This window comes from Vollenhovia emeryi, unplaced genomic scaffold (assembly GCF_000949405.1).
Source record: "Vollenhovia emeryi isolate VEMERY1.0 unplaced genomic scaffold, V.emery_V1.0 DF939130.1, whole genome shotgun sequence".
Lineage (NCBI taxonomy): Eukaryota > Metazoa > Arthropoda > Insecta > Hymenoptera > Formicidae > Vollenhovia > Vollenhovia emeryi.
This window is the reverse complement of record NW_011967236.1, coordinates 2,231,804-2,250,598: the sequence shown is the minus strand read 5'-3', so window position 1 is coordinate 2,250,598 and position 18,795 is coordinate 2,231,804. Positions and strand designations below refer to the sequence as shown.

Here is an 18,795-nt window from a genome sequence, read left to right as displayed (position 1 = left end):
CACATAACTTCTCCCCACACTCAACAAGTCTCACCCAGAACAAGATGACCCAACTCCGAATTACCTGAGCCACATACCGTTTCTTAGAAAGGATGCTAAGAGAAGACCAGATGAAATAAAAAATATAACTTTACTCCATTTTTAATGCTCAATAATAACGTTGCAGAATTAATCCTAGCGTTTCGCATACGTTGCACATGTCGGTGCGTCATCGATAACTTTGATTTTTCGACACGAAACGGAAAAACCCAACAGGTCCAAGCAAGATGCAGCCCAACAATTTTTAACGTGTGGATCCTTATATAGTTTTATTATTTAATTTTTATGTTTAGCATTTTGTATTGCTCTGCGTGCTCAGTTTCCAAAACAAGGTTATGACCGGTATTCATAATCAAATCTTATATTCAAAACCGTCTTAAGATCATCTTTAGATACTCCAGATTCAATGACATGTTCCGTACAGCATCTTTAGATAAAGTTGAAACAGTCTTGAATATAAGATCTGACTAATGAATACCGGTCTATACGTACATATTGTTTTCAATCAATTTATAAATGTCTTAAGAATTGATGACAGTAAAATTATAATTGTAAATTCACTTAATTAATATGGATAAAATATAAAACATAATAATTATATATTGCAAATTTTTGCAAAACTTGGCTAAAGCCAGAGAAACGAAACAATATAAGCAAGTGGAGTGTATTAAGAAATATTCAAAGATAATTTAAAAATACTAACAATTAGACATTCTGCGTTTAATTATTCGATAATTTTAGTATTTGCATTGCAAAAGACCATCTGTATGAAAATTGTTTTCTTATACACTGCTCAAAAGAAATATGGCATAGAAAAATTTTATGCAAAAATTGTTCAACTTTGACTGACGGTAACTCCGCGAAAAATCATCGTAAAATTATATTCTTTTTCGCCCTAATTCCTGTGGAATGTGGGAATGTCATTCCACAGGAAGAAATTAGAGCTTGCATTAACATGAGGTATCGGCTGCAAGCAGTAATTCAACAATGCAGAGGAAACACGCGTTTTTCAAATTTAAACACACACACACACACAAATGTGAGGCAAGAGGACTCACTTTAATCAAGCACCCAAAAATGAGTCATTCTACACACACACACACACACAAACGGCTCTTTTCAGGGCCATATGATGTGCAAAATCCGACCGGCAACCTGGTATATGCCAATAATGCAAGGGTTACTTTAAAGTACTGTATCCTTGCGAAAAAAATGGCAGCGACTTCTTTTTTTTTAAATTAAAGAGGAAGGTTCGTATACTTTATGTTCCTACAAACAGTATCCCCGAAAAAAAATGTAGCAAGTCCATGCACTCCGTCAAACTTTTCAATATAATTTGTAATTTTCAATATAATAAACATGCCCTCACATTTAAGGTGTTACAGTGGTAGGGATGCATCACACCTAAAATCGAACTATAGTATCTTAAAGTAGAGATTTCAAGCTTTAATTTAAAAAAAAGAACATAATTTTACGATGATTTTTCGCGGAGTTACCGTCAGTCAAAGTTGACCAATTTTTGCATAAAATTTTTCTATGCCATATTTCTTTTGAACAGTGTACTACTTACAGAATTCAGGTGAAACCATTAAAATACCTCGTCATTTCTGTACGATTATAAGGGCACTTATTGAAGCAAGGACACAAATAGCAGAGAAAGATCTTTATGTATAATTCATGTATTCTTCATTGTTTGCGCGCGCAATCACAGTAATATTTCATAAAGCGATTCGTTAATTATCGTTGTTTTCAATTGATGATACGCAAAGTAGCAGACTTAGGTATAGTATCATAGTATGTATCGATGTAAACTACTAGATACTATAAATAATGTTCTAACATACCTTTCACCAGAAACCGATTAATTATTGCGAAATAATCCGACATAATTTTCCGATTTTTGAAGGCATAAATCGGTCCGTATAATACTTAATACATCTTAAATTTATATCTTTTTCTCCACATTAATTCCGCAGATAATGGAAGGTAAATTGCAGATTGTCACAATTGACGTTTCCGTTAATACTAGAAATTTTCAGAATCACTTAACGTTTGTTACTTTCCTTACATTTAAACATGCATTTGACATTTAAATATTATTTAAGTACTGCATATTGAAGTGCTTAAGATATACTGAAAGTTCATTAAAGTTTTGACAATATTATTAGTCTTTATCTGTCTTATTTTTTATGTGACGGGAAAATTGAATACGATATTAATAATTGTGCACGAAGATTATACTCAATCAGTCGCACAGGCGACATTGCAATAGCCATTTTATCGGGGAAACAAACCGTCTATTTAACTTTTGCTCTTTCCTTTTTATACTTATCAAGGCATTAATAATCAGGTCCCAAATTTGCATATACTAGTAGAAAGGGAACAACACAAGTAACAAAAAAGTTCTAGAGAAGTCACAAGTAATATGGAAGAACGTAGAGTCGATACATTTCTCTAGATTAATATCGCCGTGCTTATCGCAAAGTCATCTTCTGTAAGGCACGTTTCATCCTGTTCACTAAATGTGCTTTTTTTCGTTAAACAACATCTGATATTTACACGAACATAGCACGATACGAATAATAAAGATAGTGAGATAAAGAGAGATCAGTAGAAAGGAAGAACTGGTATCGCCGGTGATTTTTAATGTTGTTTAAACAAGTAAAAAGATAAATTTTGAGGAAAAAATTTGAAAATATTCCTTAATTACTAGGAAATATGTAAAAGTATTACGTAAAATATTAAATAAAAAATGTATAAACCTGATCAAATTCCATTGCTTTTGAGTACTGAATTCTTAATTCTAAATTAGTTCACGATTCAATAACATGATACTTATTAAAAATATTCATATAAAAGACAAAATATTAATTTATATGCTACTAGGTATAGCAAACTTACAATTAGCGCTCTAAAATATCGTAGCTTAATTTCTTAAAATCGCTAAATAACGTATACGATATACATATGAGTCCTGACAAGTAAACAGCAACATATGCATATCTATGGAACGATAAATTCCAATGTTACAATGATCATTTGAGCAGATTTATGAAACTTTTGTAAAATATTTACAAAAATATTCAAAAGTGAAAAGAGCATACGGTTAGAATATAATAAAGAGAAATAATATAATTTTAGTTTAGTTCTGTTTAAAGGGCAAACTCTTCTCGATCAATACGATAAATGTTTCATGATTAAAAATAACTTTTTTGTATAATTACCATAATTATATATGTATATAAGGTTCATCTGATGAATGTTGAAATGAATTTCTTGACAGGTTCCATAAATTTTCAGAATGACTCTCGCTTATGTTTAGAGGAAAAGAATAGTTGGAATACCAATCACGGTGGAAGATATTTTCCAGCTGTTGTCTTATGTTGTCATTATTCTGATGTCCAACGGTTTCAAACACGGTGCCGATACCTGAGACAAATATTTGTGTTAAAAATTTAAACAACGCATCAACAATGTTTATAAAAACAACCAGACTTACATATGATATATTTAAAATTTATTTATAAAATACCGTAGTGTGCAAGTTTTGTTACTTTAATTTATCTTATTTTATTCTCATAAAAATCGATATTTAAACGACTTACCAGCAGTGTTAATAAAATAATCACCCGACCAATTGCTCGTTCCAATGTAGGCTGCTACATCGGTGACCATGTATTTATTGTGGTTTACTCTCGCGAACGGTATTTTGTCCAAGTACGAGTTAGTGGGTACGATAAACCGTTTCTGTTAAAAAAATAGGTAGAATTGATGATAAATTTTCGACAAGCAGAAATTCGAATTTGTCATCAGAAAAATATATATGCATTTATTCTGAATGACATACTCACCACTTCAATTTTCACATTGGGATAACTGAACGTCAGGTCTTGCAGTGATTTAAGAAAATATGATTCGGATGATCTAGAGTGTTTCCACCAAGAGATCAAAAGACGCACTTCTACTTTACGCTCGATTGCCGCCGCCCTTAGAGCGTTATCTATTATAGGCCAATACCTGCAAACATAGACATGAAAGTTCTTATGTTAGTAGAAGAAACAACGTAAAAGAAGTTACTGCTGTTATATAATAGTTTACGTTCTTATATGTTTATTTCAATGTATTCTTTGTAATATAGTATAATATATTTATATTTTATACATACTTTATTTGTGGAGTATATATTGTTAACGGGAAATAATCCATCACAGAGATATAGATGAACTTTTCCGCTTTAGCGATGCAGTGCACAATCGCGTCTAGATCGCTGCTTCTACCTTTCGGCGAAAATGGCGGAGGTGAACTCTGTACATATTAATATATTGTTTCTACAGTTTGAGAAAGTAGAATAAAGAGGAAGAATTTGCAAAAAATTAATGCCACAACATAACACGTTTATTAAAAAGGCACTAACCGCGATAAATAATTTGTACTTATTATCCATGTATGTAAAATTCATAGGATTATGTATATTTATCTTTGTGCTAAGAGAATCTGGCCACGTGGAAGGCACTTTACCGTCTTCGCCTAACTGCCAGTATACCTGCAGTAAAAATGAATATAAATTTTTAATTCAAAGATAGTAAACACCCAGCGAGAAATTACAATACTTATCGATCAATGTCGCGTCGAATCGTCATTATTTTGACGAATTATTTCTCACTGAGCATGTTTGAAGTATGTACTACAAAATTTATAAATTTATTTCACTGCTTACATCAAATATTTTGGCATAATCCTTTGCTAAGCAGGAACAGTTCAAGGCTATCAAACCGAGTTCCTTAACTTGTGCAAGCGATCTCCAATCCATATTCGCCGAACCGACGTAAATATGAGTACGATCGATGAGCCAGAGCTTCGTGTGAAGTACACCACCGCCCAACAATCCAGCAAAATTTAAATTTCTCACCTGCATTCAAATATAATAAATATACGTATCTGTTAGGTGACCAGTGAATCGTAAAAAATTTTTTTTCGTTTACATTATTTATTGGCAACTATAAATTTTTGGCTTCTGTCAAAAATATGTTTGCCTTCAAGAATTATAAAGTAAAAATATCGTACAAATATGTAAAAAATGTTACTAAGCAATTTAAAATAAATGCTCAGTATCAATTTAAAAAAACTAGATATTTATGGTACATAGGCTTGATGGCTAAAATAAAATTGACTAGACATGAACAATTTCCTGTGAAATCAGTACGACAATTTAATAATTTCAAATACCTGGATACCTCCCACCTCATCAAAATAAACACTATAATATCACCTGTGCGTTAGCCTTTTTGGCTAAAATTTGCGTATCGACGTTCGGAGACAAGCGGGAAGGAAGATTCTGTGCAATTTTTAATTCGATCTGTCTGTCTCTTCCGGCTTCTAACAGCGACTGGAACACCTGTTCTCCCTGTAACCAAGGCAATTTATTAAACGCATAACGGTTGAGCGTAGCTACGATATCGCTACATTACGCACTATTTACCATCTTAGCGCTCCCATTGTCAGGATAGGCGTCATCCCTTTTCATTGTCCAATAAAGGGACGCGATTTCGATGGTATTCTGCGCCATTCCGATGAGATCCATCCAAGAATCGTAGGTGCTTTCATGCTCCGCTGTATTATTGCTATAATTCAAGCCCACGGGTATAGTTTCCACTAGGGATATACTGCAATGATCCATGCACGTCGATTCCAAGTCCAACGCGGTGGCATTTAGCGGGTACTTGTCCGCCGCGTGGTCTAACAGCGGCAAAAGCACGACCAGAACGATCAGAATCAGTATGATCGTTATCGGTATGCAACTGGGCCTGCACCAACTCTGCGCGCCCCACCTTCGAAGGAAAATCACGCCATTAAATTATACTGTTCACCATGCGATCTCATAATAATCAGATTCACAAGTTTCTTGTATAGATAAAAATCTTTCAGTCTTAAGAAGCTTCTTTGTTTCATTTCAATTGATAAAAAATAGCTACACGAGAGACAACAAGAATAATAAGCCTTCCTTACTTGAACCAACAATTTATTCGTCAACTGAGAATATAGTTGTTTATAGAGTTTGCCTTTAAGTCACATGGTTTTCACGAATTTACGAAACGATGAAAGATTATTCCCTGGAAAAGCTGTCGTCCCCCCTAATTTTTTAAGTTACAAAACTGGACACGTACTTCGCATTCGCGAGAGGATCGTCCACGTCGGTTCTCAACATAAAGCCGGTCTGATCCCATAACTCCAGATCGTCGTCACCTCCTGGTGAGTTGACATCAAGCCGTGCGTTTTCGGATACGGTCTACAACACAATATGTCACGTATGCTATTTTTACACAGCCACGCCGCAAACGTGTTGCGCAATGTCGTTGCAATATTATCGATTGGTATATACTTCGCTTGAAAATCCACTCGGGAGATTCGATATATAAAAGGAACCGTGCTCCGCTAGTCCTTACCACCACTTTTAAGCCGAGTCCTTAATTAAAAACGACCGCATAAATTTTATCTCATTAATATGACAAGGAGCGCGCGGACTTTGCCGTCCGTTCGAAAGGATCCGTGACGAGAAAATCAATCCGCCCGTGATTCATTAGGGAAATAAACGAATTCGAAGATTAATCGGGGATTTTTCTGACGACAAAACGAGGAAGTACAAAAAAAAATGTTCATTGCGTGACGCATGTACCATACATACCGCGTTTTCGTCTTCCGAGATTTACAGAGAGGAAATTGGAGCAGATTTACGTGCGGACAAACGATCCGCTTCGAGGGTACAAATAATGACTTGTTAATGAAGCTGTTAGTAAAATTGTCGGACTTACAATTAGTAAATTGCACGAGTTGGATGCACTTTTGCTTTAATCCCTTCGCACGACGACGACATGAGTTTGTAGATGTGCACCTTATGCGCAGCAATATGCGAGGACCTACCGAGAGTTTGTGCTTGAGTCGCGGTGCCCTGTTCTTGCGATGCGGCAACAACACCACCACATCCTGGTCCTTGTCCCGAGGCTCGGCGTACTTGGGATACGCTTTGGCTGCGGTCGCCCCTTTCGCCGACGACGACGTTGTCGGTGCGGCGGTGCCGCCGGCCGTGGAATACTTCGAATATGCGATGTTATTCACATTATTGCTACCTCCGTAAGAAACGTTGTGCGTATTATTCACCTTGACGGGCAGAGAGAGAGAGAGAAAGAGAGAAAGAAAACGCTTTATTTTTATCGCTCCGACACAGACTTTGTTTCTGATCGATTGTCCGGATTACCGCGGGAGAAAATTGAAAGCGACACTACTTGCTATACAAGGCGAGATTCTAACTTTCGATCAACTGCGAATACACTTTGCATTCATGTCATTTTAATTTAAGGCTCGAGGCAAAGTTTTCTAAATCTTTGAAACCAAAAATAAGAGGTTGCAATTTTCACTGTGGGCAAACCTCAAGCTCGTAATCTCGCGAATGCGGAGATGACAAAAGCGCGAGATGCAGCCCGATGACTTCCGCTACGTCATGCGCGAGTATAATTAATTAAGTTCTGCTGGGAAAAAACGTGAGAGAGGAAGGATTCCTCTTACAGAACAAAGTAAAGGCATAAAAGGCAGAATTCCTCCTGAGGAACAAAGTATGCGTGAATAATGGTATGTACATTCGAATCGATTAAGATTACAATACACGCCACAACAGCTTATTGATTCAAACGTTACTATTACATACGTTTTATGATTCACGAACGACATGAATCAAACATGAAAAGATAATGCGTGTTTTACTGGTTTCCGGAATGTTATATGTAAATGTACAGAATGTCGTAAATTATATTTCATTTTTCTTATGCATCTTACACAACGCGGTAGGTTTTGCGATTTAACGTCGAGAATTAATGACACAAGGTGTATTCAGTTTTCCGAGCACAATGTAACGTTTTAACATTCTCGTTAATGCATACATAATGTATTATAGTAGCGTTGTTTTTAATATTGTCTTTAGAATTATTTCCAATATTGTCTCCCGCAATAGTTTAAATGGTAATACCTTTCAAAACATGGACAGCAAAATATCAAATCTTACGATCTCCTAAATAAACACAATTGTGTACAAAAATACGTTTAACAAACGTTAAAAACCAATTTCGAGCAATTTCGTGCAAGTTGAAAAAATAAACGTTTAAAATTTAACACCATTTTTTAACCATTCAATAGACGTTATAAAAACATTTTATAGCGTCTATTTCAACGTTTCTCGATTAGTTTAATATACCGTTTTTTTTATACGAGACATTTCAATGGTACGATATTTCGTTTTTATTGTATTTTTGCGAAAAATGCGTCGGCTAAACGTTTTTTTAAGACGTTTATTAAACGTATTTGCGTTGCCAAACGGACCGAGTGGGTCTGGTTGGGCTTGTTCTCGATATCGTCCTGAACTTAATTATTTCCGACTCGAACGATGAGAAATATTTGGCAAACGTCTCCGCGCGGAGATCTCGACTCACTTGCACGAGGATGTGACAGGCCTGAGATGCAATTTGAAATAGGCCGTCCTGCAAGTTATGACCGGTGTGCTCGGAACCCCCGCCGCCCCCGCCGCCGCCGCCGCCGCCGCCGCCCATTTTCCGTCCAAAAAACGACATTTCGATCGCGCCCGACGCACATTCGCAATGGCGATTCCACTAATGCGTCAAGGTCGTGGCGAACGACTCGTCGTTAATCGAGCTCGCGTGCGCGCGGAGACCGGCTTCGCCGACGGCGTCGTTTCCGCTGTCCGACTTTTGCACCATGTTCGACATCCACATCGATATCTGTCGGCAGACAAGACAAGAGAAAATGTCATCCGTGCCTCTACGTCCGTGCACGTGTATACGTTGGCGCGGCATTGATTCCGGCCGCGCGTTTAAAATTTAACGCGCGCGAGGGTCGAGATCAGCCTTAATCAAAGTTCCGCGATGCTCTTACACCGATAGTAAAACGTTACGTCCGACCTGCTATTTTTATTGCTCGCTGCCCTTGTAAAGTTGGAACCAATTTAGAACGGCGGAGGAAATACCATACTTTTCCTGAAAACATTTACAACAAGTACAGCGAGCAGTGTCTGTCTTTCATTTAAAAAATTATATGCATATCCCTAACATATTTTCCACGAGAAAACAGAAAGAGATTTTGCAACGAGAATAATATCAGTGCCTTGTGACGTTCTCTTTTCAATCTTTAGAACATCAGTTTCGTAAAGAACTCTCTTTCCTTTGCCGAATTTTTGATCAGAGGAAAGTCCCCTATTATGAGATAGGGTCTTAATATGGGATAGCGAAGCGTTTCCGTTAAATTAATGTAGGCATCATCGGTTGATTCCACCATGAATTTATTACCCTGGTATCTGTTTAGCGGAAAATTCATTATCGAATCGTGCGATCGTTACGAAAAAAGATTTACGATTGAATTTGGGTGCTGAAAACCTGCTGTCGCATATTAGAAACCTATCACAATAGAGGACTTTCGCCTACATCTTAAGAGCGGGTAAAAAGGGATAAAAGTAAGCAAATAATTTTTCTCCGAACGAAGATCTTCAGATTCCCTTTGTTGGACTATCGGATTAGCGAGGCTCAACGTGAAAGAAATCGCGTGTTTCCGGTTTTTATCCCCGCGCCGTGGGGGGTGGCTGAGAACGGTCCCGGCGTTAATCTCGACAAATGGAACAATTCTCGATTGCAACACGTCGCGCGCGCCTGATTCAATTAGCGACGATCCCCCGGCCCCATCCTTCTCTCGGTCGGACGTCGAATCGCCGGCCGAAGAAGCGGAGAGGCTTGAATTACGTCGCGACTCCGTATCGTATATCGCGTGGTCGATAATAAAGCGATTAGTGGCCTCTTTGACTCATTCGCGATATGACTCGTCGACTCGTCTAATTCGCGGCGGGTCGCGTCGAAACCGGCGGACGCATTGTTTTTCCATTCCCTTTTTCCATTTTATATCTAGATCGATCCGATCGCGGCCTCCGTCGCCGGGACGACGACGGCGAGCCACATCAGGGCGCAGGGGGACAAAACGCCTTTCCCAGCCGACGGGGAACGATCGAAAAGTCTCGCATGCCGAGCACCTGCGCACAGGACGTCCTCGTGGCCTGGATAACACTCCCGATTGATGAAAAGGCGCGATTAACCCATTTCCAATTTGTAAACTTTAAACGCTGGGAGCGATGCTTGCGTGGCTTTTACGTCCTTTCGAAGGCGCGCCATGGATTTCAGAAAATAAAAGTAAAATCACTCGAATGCTCTAGTGTTAACAATTAATTTTATATAAGATTTTGTTAATTATATTAATTATTATTCATTATGCTAGTGGATAAAATTATACATGGGTAATTATGGATGTTTAATGGGCAAAATTAATTAATGATGTCCATTGTGTTAAGATAAATTATAAAAATTATATACAGTACCTTTTAATTTTTTTAGTATAACTAGTTTTTAAGTACGCGAATGAACAATTCGACGCAAGGTGCACCTGTTATCAGGTGTCTGCTGTAAAATTTTGAGTACATTCGATGCACTTTGACGAACGTTAGGCTCAGAAAACCTAAAGGTGATGTCATTTTGGCCGGTACTGTATATGCTAGAAATGTGTTAAAGTACACGGAGAGAATTTTCTTTTAAAAATTATCCTGAAAATTGTGTAATCGTGGGACAACACGGCATTCCGAGGAATTTTATGAGTTTTTTAAAAATGTTATCATACATTTTACTAGTAAAATTTATGGTACACCTGATAACAGGTGCACCTTGTGTCGAATTGTTCATTCGCGTACTTAAAAACTAGTTATACTAAAAAAATTAAAAGGTACTGTATATAATTTTTATAATTAATTTTAACACAATGGACGTAATTAATTAATTTTGTCCATTAAACATCCATAATCAGACGATGTACTGGTAAAATGTATGGTAAAATTTTCAAAGAACTCTCATACGGTTCATCAAAATGTCACGTTGTCACACTATCACATGATTTTCAGGATAAATGTTAAGAGGAAATTCCTTCCGTGTAATAATTGATTGACTGTACAAGTAAGGAACATGATGAAAACTAACAATATAATATTATCGTACGAATGCTATTGTCCAATCCTTGCGTTACTTAAAAGCGGTGCGTGACAAAGCGATAAACAAATGTTCGCGCTACTTCACTGGTGATAATCTGATAAAAAGGTGTGAGACACAAAACGAAGTTTTCAATAACTTCGGTTATCACGTTGGGTATTTTCAGTCGTGAGACGTGCGTATAGTAATAATTAATAAAATTACAAGCAAAGCACTCTGCAAATCGTGTTATGTGTCAGCGACGGTTCATCGGCATGTCAAGTCGCGAGAGTCTCGCTCGCGACGCCGCGGACAAAACGGACGTGACAATTCCATATGGTTCGGAGGCTGCGCGGCATTTTATTCAATCGCCATCCCGCGGATTATCCCCTCGCGAGCGGGACGAGTTTCTCGCGTGAGTGAAGCGCCGATGCACGTGCCGTTGACCGATGATAAGCGGAAAATCGGCGCGGGCCCGCGCGTATCGCGACAGCCGAACGCGTCGGCCGACCGCGAGGTCCTACCAAGCGTGGGCGCGAAGCGTGTGGAACGTGCACGCGAGGACGACGATGTACAGTGTACACGCAACGGAAAGACAATCGCACGGGGGAGAGACACGCGCGCGCGCGCGCGCCGCGAAACACTTTCGGCGGCGACTGCTCGTTCGATCTGTCATCGCGGAGGAAACGCTCCGCGGCGTGCATGCGCGCGGAGGCACATCCTTCGGTGCCACCGGGTCGGCGCGAACATCCGGCGAAAGGGAGCGAAACGCTTCGTCGATATACGCGGCTCTCCTTCACCCTCCCGCCCCCTCCCGCCACCCCGGTTATCGATCACACCGTGTTCGGAGGCGCCGTTCCCGCCGTCGCGCCGGTGCACCCTCGCGCACGTGGTGTCCTCGTGCCCGAGATCCTCGCCGATAACTAATCCTCCCGCCGAGCCCTCGGCGTGCCGTAAGAATTGGAGCACGTGCCGACGGCGCCGTTGCCGCCCCATGCGCCCGTTCTCCATCCTCCCGCCGCCCCCCCCCCCCCGATTTATTGCGGATCCGCCGTTATTTCTGCAGCGGAGGCGCGAGGGTGGAGTGCACAAGATCGCGAGAGTTATCGCGAGAGTCCGTGTTATAGAAATATCGGCCGCCATTTATCCGCGATACGTGTTCTCCCCGTCGATATCTTCCCTCCTCCGTTTTCACGTCGTTTTTCGCGAGAATAAGGCGTCGGAGCACCGTCGCGCGTGTTTCCCGTCAATCAAATCCGTTCCGGAAATCCTCTCTCTCTCCCTCTCTCTCTCTCTGTCTGTCTTTCCGTTCCCAACGTTCCGTTCCTCCAACTTTCTACCCCAGTTTCGACGAGGATTTTGTAACAAAAATTGCCGAAGCCGATAGACTTCGTCAGGCTACGCCGAGCACAATAGGATCGTCATACGGGACGAGCTGTACGGTGCAGTCCGTTAGCTTTTCTCGTATTCTCTCCTATTTTTTAGTTTTTTTTTCAACCTCATTCTTCGCACGCATAATACGTCTGGGTCGCGTCATGCCGAATAATGAATGTGAAAGCAAACGCAAAAAGATCGGATTTCACGACCAGGTTGAAAAGCTTGCAGAAAATATGGAGCATGCGGGCAGAGGTGTAGTTTACGAGATGATACAATTACACGTCGGGTACGTGCCCGACTTTCTCTTTTCCTTTTGCATTTTTTTTCCCTTTAAGAAGATCTTTTTAACTTGGCGGGGGTCCTTCTTTGTTCGATAAACGCGCGCCGGGAGAACTAGAGCTTTCATCCGCAAGTGCTCTTTGCGAAACGTCATGTGTGCTCTGTAGAAACATTCTATTTTGTTTGTACAAGCAAATCGGTACGCTCGCTTGAAAAATTTGTCGACAACGTGCGATCGTACAATTGTATAATGTACAATTTTGTCAACTCGCGCAAATTTTTTCAACTAACTTATTGCCTACAAACTAGAATGTTTCTACTCCGGGAAAAACAGACAGTTAGCAACCCATTTTGGGGTCCACAATTGGTAATCGAGTTATTTGGATTGTAACTCTACTCTAGGAAAAATTTGGACCGTTTTTTTTGTAGCCAAGCAACTTAACATTTCGGTTAATGCCTCGTAAGTAAAAGTTATCTTTGCGTTACTCAATATCGACAGAACTAATTGAGAGAATTGATTAGTACTACTTTGAAATCTTGGATATAGACAGAACAGCTAATTGCAATTTTTAGTTACGCGGGGTAAAATTCGTAAAAGATTAGAGTTGCGAACAATCCAAATAACTCGATTAGTAATTGCGGGCCCCAAAATGGGTCGCTGTCTTTTTTTTCCAGAGTAAAAACATTCAATTTTGTCTGTACAAGCAAATCGGTACGCTCTCTTGAAAAATTTGTCGACAACGTGCGATCGTACAATTGTATAATGTATAATTTTATCAACTCGCGCAAATTTTAACTAACTTATTGCCTATACAAAATAGAATGTTTCTACTCTGGGGAAAAATAGTTGATCACAAGTATTTCGATTGTTCGTAACTCCTCGACTGGAAATAGAAAAAAATTAGTTGCTTAACTGTCTTTTTTCCCCAGAGGAGATGCAAGGAATCGCATTGTGGACCAGTCGTTTTTCTGCCTTGCCCAAGGCAGCCCTCCCTTTTAATAAAATCGATTTTCCGAGCCTTCCCTGACCTTTGATTCGCAATCCTCGATCTCTCCCGCCGAATCCCCTTTAAATTTTTCGCGCGTCGTCAAAATGGAGGCCGCCGCCACGTGCTCGGGACGGCACTTTGCTGCGTGACGCGTTCGCGACGAGATCATTTTAAATCTGAGTTTAGACGGTCTTAAGACTCCACCCAACCAATGATGTAAGATCTTCCGCGTGTTATCTTTAACCTTATTCTTTCCAATTTTTTGTACTGAAAAAGACTTGGTACAGCAAACGTTTACTCGAGTTCTGTGTCATTTGAATGAACTATTAATCAGTTTAACAAATTCCTTTGTCCCTTCGGCCTATCAACCACCTCACATCGCATAACCGTACAACTTTTCAAGATCACGTTTAAAACATTCTTAAGTGTAAGATCGAGCTGCGGGTTTAAGTACAATCGAACTGTCGTAATTTCTTTCAATTCTCCGCTGGCTTTCATTGACCTTCAATTGGTCTTCCCTGTAAGCCGCGTCATGAAAATTGGAGCCTTTCGGCTCGCTCCGTTCCCTTGTCGCGCCGTTATTCCTCTTCGTTCGCGACTATTTGCGAATTTCCCATTACTTCTCCGTCACGTTTCTCAATTGTATCGCGACTTCGGTACCCCAGGTCGAGTTCACGGACTCGCGCCGCGCCACTCGCCGCGACGTTCCACGGGCCGAGCCTCGCGCGAGACGCGTTGCACACGCGGCGCGTGACGTACCGTTGTTTCGTTGAAGCGCGTGGCTCTTGGGCAAACTCGATCCGCCGGCGTTCCACTCGCGATAAGCGACGACCACCCGCGTCGACTGGCTATCGAACGCGCTCGCGTCCGGTCAGCAACACTGGAGTTCGATCAGCACGAGTTGGAGTGACGCGTACTCGGTCGCCACGTTCGCGATGGCGTTACCGTTTGCCACGGGACCGGCACCGTCTCCGCGCCGATCGGCACCGTCCAGTGGCGTCGCATCGCCGCGGTATCGACCGCGCATTCAATTTCGCGTGGACAGCAAAGCGATGATTCGGAATGGCTGCCCCGTACTCTTTTCAGTCAGTGTTTTATGCCTTAAATTTTTGTCTTGAAAGGACGCACAATAGAGGCCCGAACGCACGACAAAACTTAAGTATTAAGTATTAAGAAAAGTACTTTTCAAAATTTTCTTTCAAACTGGCACCATTTTGTTACTTTTAAATAAAAATTCTTAATTGAGGTTCGGGACATAGCGACAAAAGTCATCAACGCAGCGGGCTTGCATCTTTTTTGACGTACGCCATTCGAACGGCGTGGAACACGCTTGATTAAAAAATTGTTTCAACTATGGCAACATATTTTTGTGTTATTTAAGAGAGTCCTAATAAATCCCCAAAAGATTTATTTCATTGTATGGTGTATTTACTGTGAAAAAATTGTTAAAGATAAGCATAGTTTTTGGGCCGTTAAAGTGGAATGACCCCTTAAGCGGTGAAACTTAATGCCTAAGAATTTCAATCAATCGAATTTTCAACATATTGCTTAAGTTTCCAAATGGCTGATTACGTTCTCGACAGTCATCGACCATTTTTCTCAAGTCTTAAGTTTTACTGCTTAAGTTTTTATCGTCTGTTCGGGCTTTAACTGTCTTGCACCTTCAAAGCAGAGCTCGGTATCTTAGCTATTTTCATCGAAGATACAGATACAAGATAAATTTTTAATAGATTCAGTAAAGAGACACAGATATAGTAGCTGTGTCTGTAACTATATCTGGCGGTCGATTCTGTATTTTACACTAGAGTGCAAATGTTAAAAGCGAGTAGCTTTATCGCTTTCTAATTGCCCTTGGAAAAATATACCTTAGAAAACCTTAACATTTTACTTTAGAAAAATAAGAAACGCGGAATCATGGAAATATTTGGAATGGATTCCGAATGCCTTTATGATAGGTATACCCAGGTTTTAATACTCGTAGAACGTCGACGTCCAGTCTTGCTTGGCTTTAGAATCGGAGAGCTTCCAAGTAGCTGACGTGGCACGCAGCGAAATCATCGGATTACGAACGAGCGTGCGAGAGCCACGGCGCAAAAATGATTTTAATTGCAGGGAAACGTAAAATTGAACTTTATCGAGATCGATTAGATCTTCTTCCGGATCTCGGATTTGAGAACGACCTTTCAGCCGATTAATTATAATTATTATGTACTAGCTTAAACCCAGGGTTGGGAAGTAACTCGTTACTTGTAACGAAGTTACAGTTACAGTTACTTCTTTTTGGCAACTCTAATTTAACTTCGTTACTTTTTCTCCATCTGTAACTGTAACTCAATTACATTTTTTCGATAACTAGCAACTAATTTAATAGTTACATTAATAGTTACTTTATATATTTTTTAAACCTTCACTTAATCGCATAGGCCTTGCCTTTGTGTATAAGCGCCTCCCTAGAAGCACAATTCATTGGCTGTACATTGGCTAACATTGGTTAAACATTGGTTAAACATTGGTTATGTTGGCAGTGAATTGGCCAATATTTCCCCAATATAACACCAATATTGGCCATAAAATAAATGCAAATATACTACTGATATTGCACCTAGATGATTATTTAATATTGGATTGATTGAATTAACAAGATTGCCCAATAAAATTGTAATATTGAATATAGAATAAATGCTAATGTAACGCCGATGTTACGTAACAATAATTGCACGGTACTGTGTTTACATTGAAAGTGAATTGCTAAAATATGAGGCCCTCCACCACCCCCGCCAATTTCGATTGGCGGTCCTCTTTTCTTTACAATAATTATTTTCTTTTGACATGTTTATCATTATTATATTAAATCACAATTAATTTTATAATTTATTACAATATAAAACATGTAGCTATGTCTACTCTCCAAAAGTCAATCAGTGGATTATTACAGAAAACAGTGAATACCCACTGATGCACAGTTACAAGTATACCACTGAATAATTCAATAGTTATAATCGTTTTCAGTGATAATTCACTGATTGACTTTCAGACAGTAATATGTAACATTCTTTACAAAATGTGTAAACAAAAAATCGTATCGTAAATGCGCAAACGAAAATCTATCGCATAAAAGATTATTTTAGATCAACTTAAAATTTCATACCATAGAAAAATTAATCTAAAGAGGCCCTCTGCCGCCCCCGCTGATTCCACTCAGCGGTCCTCTTTTCTTTACAATACGATTTTTTACATTTTTATCATTTATCCTTCTTCATACAATTTACTTATGTCTACGACAAACGTAATAAATTATGTCTCCCTGTCCCTGCCTACCCGAATTCCTGCCTACCCGAATATACAAATTCCTGCCTAACAAACATACAAATTTTCAACTAAACTTAATTTATTTCAAATAAAACCGCGACGCGATTATTAAGGATATAATTTGGGGTTTTAATTCGCGCGCGGTTGAAATTGATTTAATTTAGTTTTTTCCAATCTCGCATACAGGCGCGAGAAAATGTAGAAAAGAATATCCCACCCGACTTTTGACACATAAAAAGATATACACAAGATCTAAGTAAATTTTTATACATTTCACCATCGTGGTCAAGAAGGACCACTTATCTCGTTGAATCTTGCGTTGGGCCAGATTGGACCTACCTTTCGTTGCTCCTGGCCATACAGTCTGGTCATTTTGACCAGAGATCAGGAAGGAAGAAAACTCCTTCCATAGTCGGTTATCGTCACCGACAAATATTTCGTACGGTTCGAATATACGAGTGACGATCGTATCGCAAAATGCACGACCACGAGAAGTTAATTAAAAGAAAAATATTAATTCAAAAAACTTTACGGTATGTACGAACCAAATTTATTTTTGCTTTCGTTATTTATTTAAACATATTGACCATCTCTTCGTAAAATGATCTTTGAATTCAAAATTCGAATAGATATAGAAAAAAATTTACTTCGCGTTAGAGTGATTTTCATCATATTCCTCGATAAATTAAAATTTATAATATGGATAAAATTAAGTAATTAATAATTAATTAAAATTTTTTCTTGAAAAACCGATCGCGAAAACCGACCGCGTAAACCGACCGCGGAGATGCGTGTAATTGTGCATGTCGTTCATGCGATACGCATCTTGACAATACATATTATATATCAAATCAAATATAGAAAATATGAAAAATAAATGGATAGGTTACATGTCGAGCAAAAAAGATTTGCTCGACAAATACAGCAAGACTATATTTGCCAAGCCATATTTTGTGTAATTTTTACAACAACTCAAGATGGAAAGTGAATTCAACATATCGTAATATGAGCAATAGAGTTTCATCAGATTAAAAAATGTAAAAGAAAATTAAAGGTCCTGCTGCAGGAAAAAATGAATCCCAGATCTTCCGGATTATCTCCGATAGCGGTCATTTCGGCAGGGAGTTAACGACGATCGTTTTTCAAATCATGCAATCTCGTATATTTTCAGTTTTATTAAAATAAAAATTATTCTTCCATTATTACTGTTAATGGGAGAATATTTATGGAGAAGAATATATTATACATAAAATCTTCTCTTCTTTTTTTTGTTAATTTCGCGAATCGACGTCGCGCCCTCGTGCCGAAACCGTTGCTTTCGGGGATCCGTGACAAAGAAAACCAGGGATTAACTCTGGTTATTCAACAAGGTCTTTAATCTTCACGGGAAAAGGAAAATTTAAACCAATCCAAAGGTCAAGGTCCTCGCTGCAAGAAAGAATGAATCCCAGATCTTCCGGATTACCTCCGAGAGCGGTCATTTTGGCAGGGAATTAACGACGATCGTTTCTCAAATCATGCAATCTCGTATATTTTCAGTTTTATTAAAATAAAAATTATTCTTCCATTATTAGTGTTAATGGGAGAATATTTATGGAGAAGGATATACATGCACATAATCTCTTCTCTTCTTTTGTTTTATTAATTTCGCGAATCGACGTCGCGCCCTCGTGCCAAAACCGTTGCTTCCGGGGATCCGTGACAAAGAAAACCAGGGATTAACTCTGGTTCTCCAACAAGGTTAT

The 18,795-nt window shown here is 39.2% G+C and overlaps 1 protein-coding gene across 5 annotated transcripts; it reads right to left on the bottom strand.

The window, feature by feature from the left end:
- Positions 1 to 1,689: 1,689 nt before the first annotated feature.
- On the bottom strand, positions 1,690 to 14,731 carry LOC105568340 (phospholipase D3-like). Of its 5 annotated transcripts, none has more exons than XM_012023937.1 (12): positions 14,501 to 14,731; positions 8,517 to 8,822; positions 6,958 to 7,194; positions 6,204 to 6,325; positions 5,519 to 5,867; positions 5,309 to 5,443; positions 4,757 to 4,948; positions 4,454 to 4,582; positions 4,205 to 4,344; positions 3,891 to 4,056; positions 3,645 to 3,786; positions 1,690 to 3,468 (listed from the first exon to the last, which is right to left on the bottom strand). In XM_012023937.1, exons 2-12 carry the CDS (start codon positions 8,652 to 8,654, stop codon positions 3,269 to 3,271), a joined length of 1,950 nt encoding a protein of 649 aa, XP_011879327.1. In that variant the 5' UTR covers positions 8,655 to 8,822; positions 14,501 to 14,731; the 3' UTR covers positions 1,690 to 3,268. The 5 variants fall into 5 exon arrangements, with proteins under 5 accessions (XP_011879327.1, XP_011879328.1, XP_011879330.1 ...); XM_012023938.1 differs by lacking the exon at positions 14,501 to 14,731 and adding an exon at positions 11,621 to 11,645; XM_012023940.1 differs by lacking the exon at positions 8,517 to 8,822 and having other exon boundaries at positions 6,958 to 7,128; positions 14,501 to 14,624.
- Positions 14,732 to 18,795: the final 4,064 nt, after the last annotated feature.

Coding starts and splice junctions, on each gene's coding strand:
- LOC105568340 (XM_012023937.1), bottom strand. CDS start 8,654: ATGTCGTTTTTTGGACGGAAAATGGGCGGCGGCGGCGGCGGCGGCGGC. Junction 7,195..8,516: donor CCTGTCACATCCTCGTGCAA/GTGAGTCGAGAT, acceptor CTGCCCGTCAAG/GTGAATAATACGCACAACGT. Junction 4,949..5,308: donor CCAAAAAGGCTAACGCACAG/GTGATATTATAG, acceptor ATTTGAATGCAG/GTGAGAAATTTAAATTTTGC.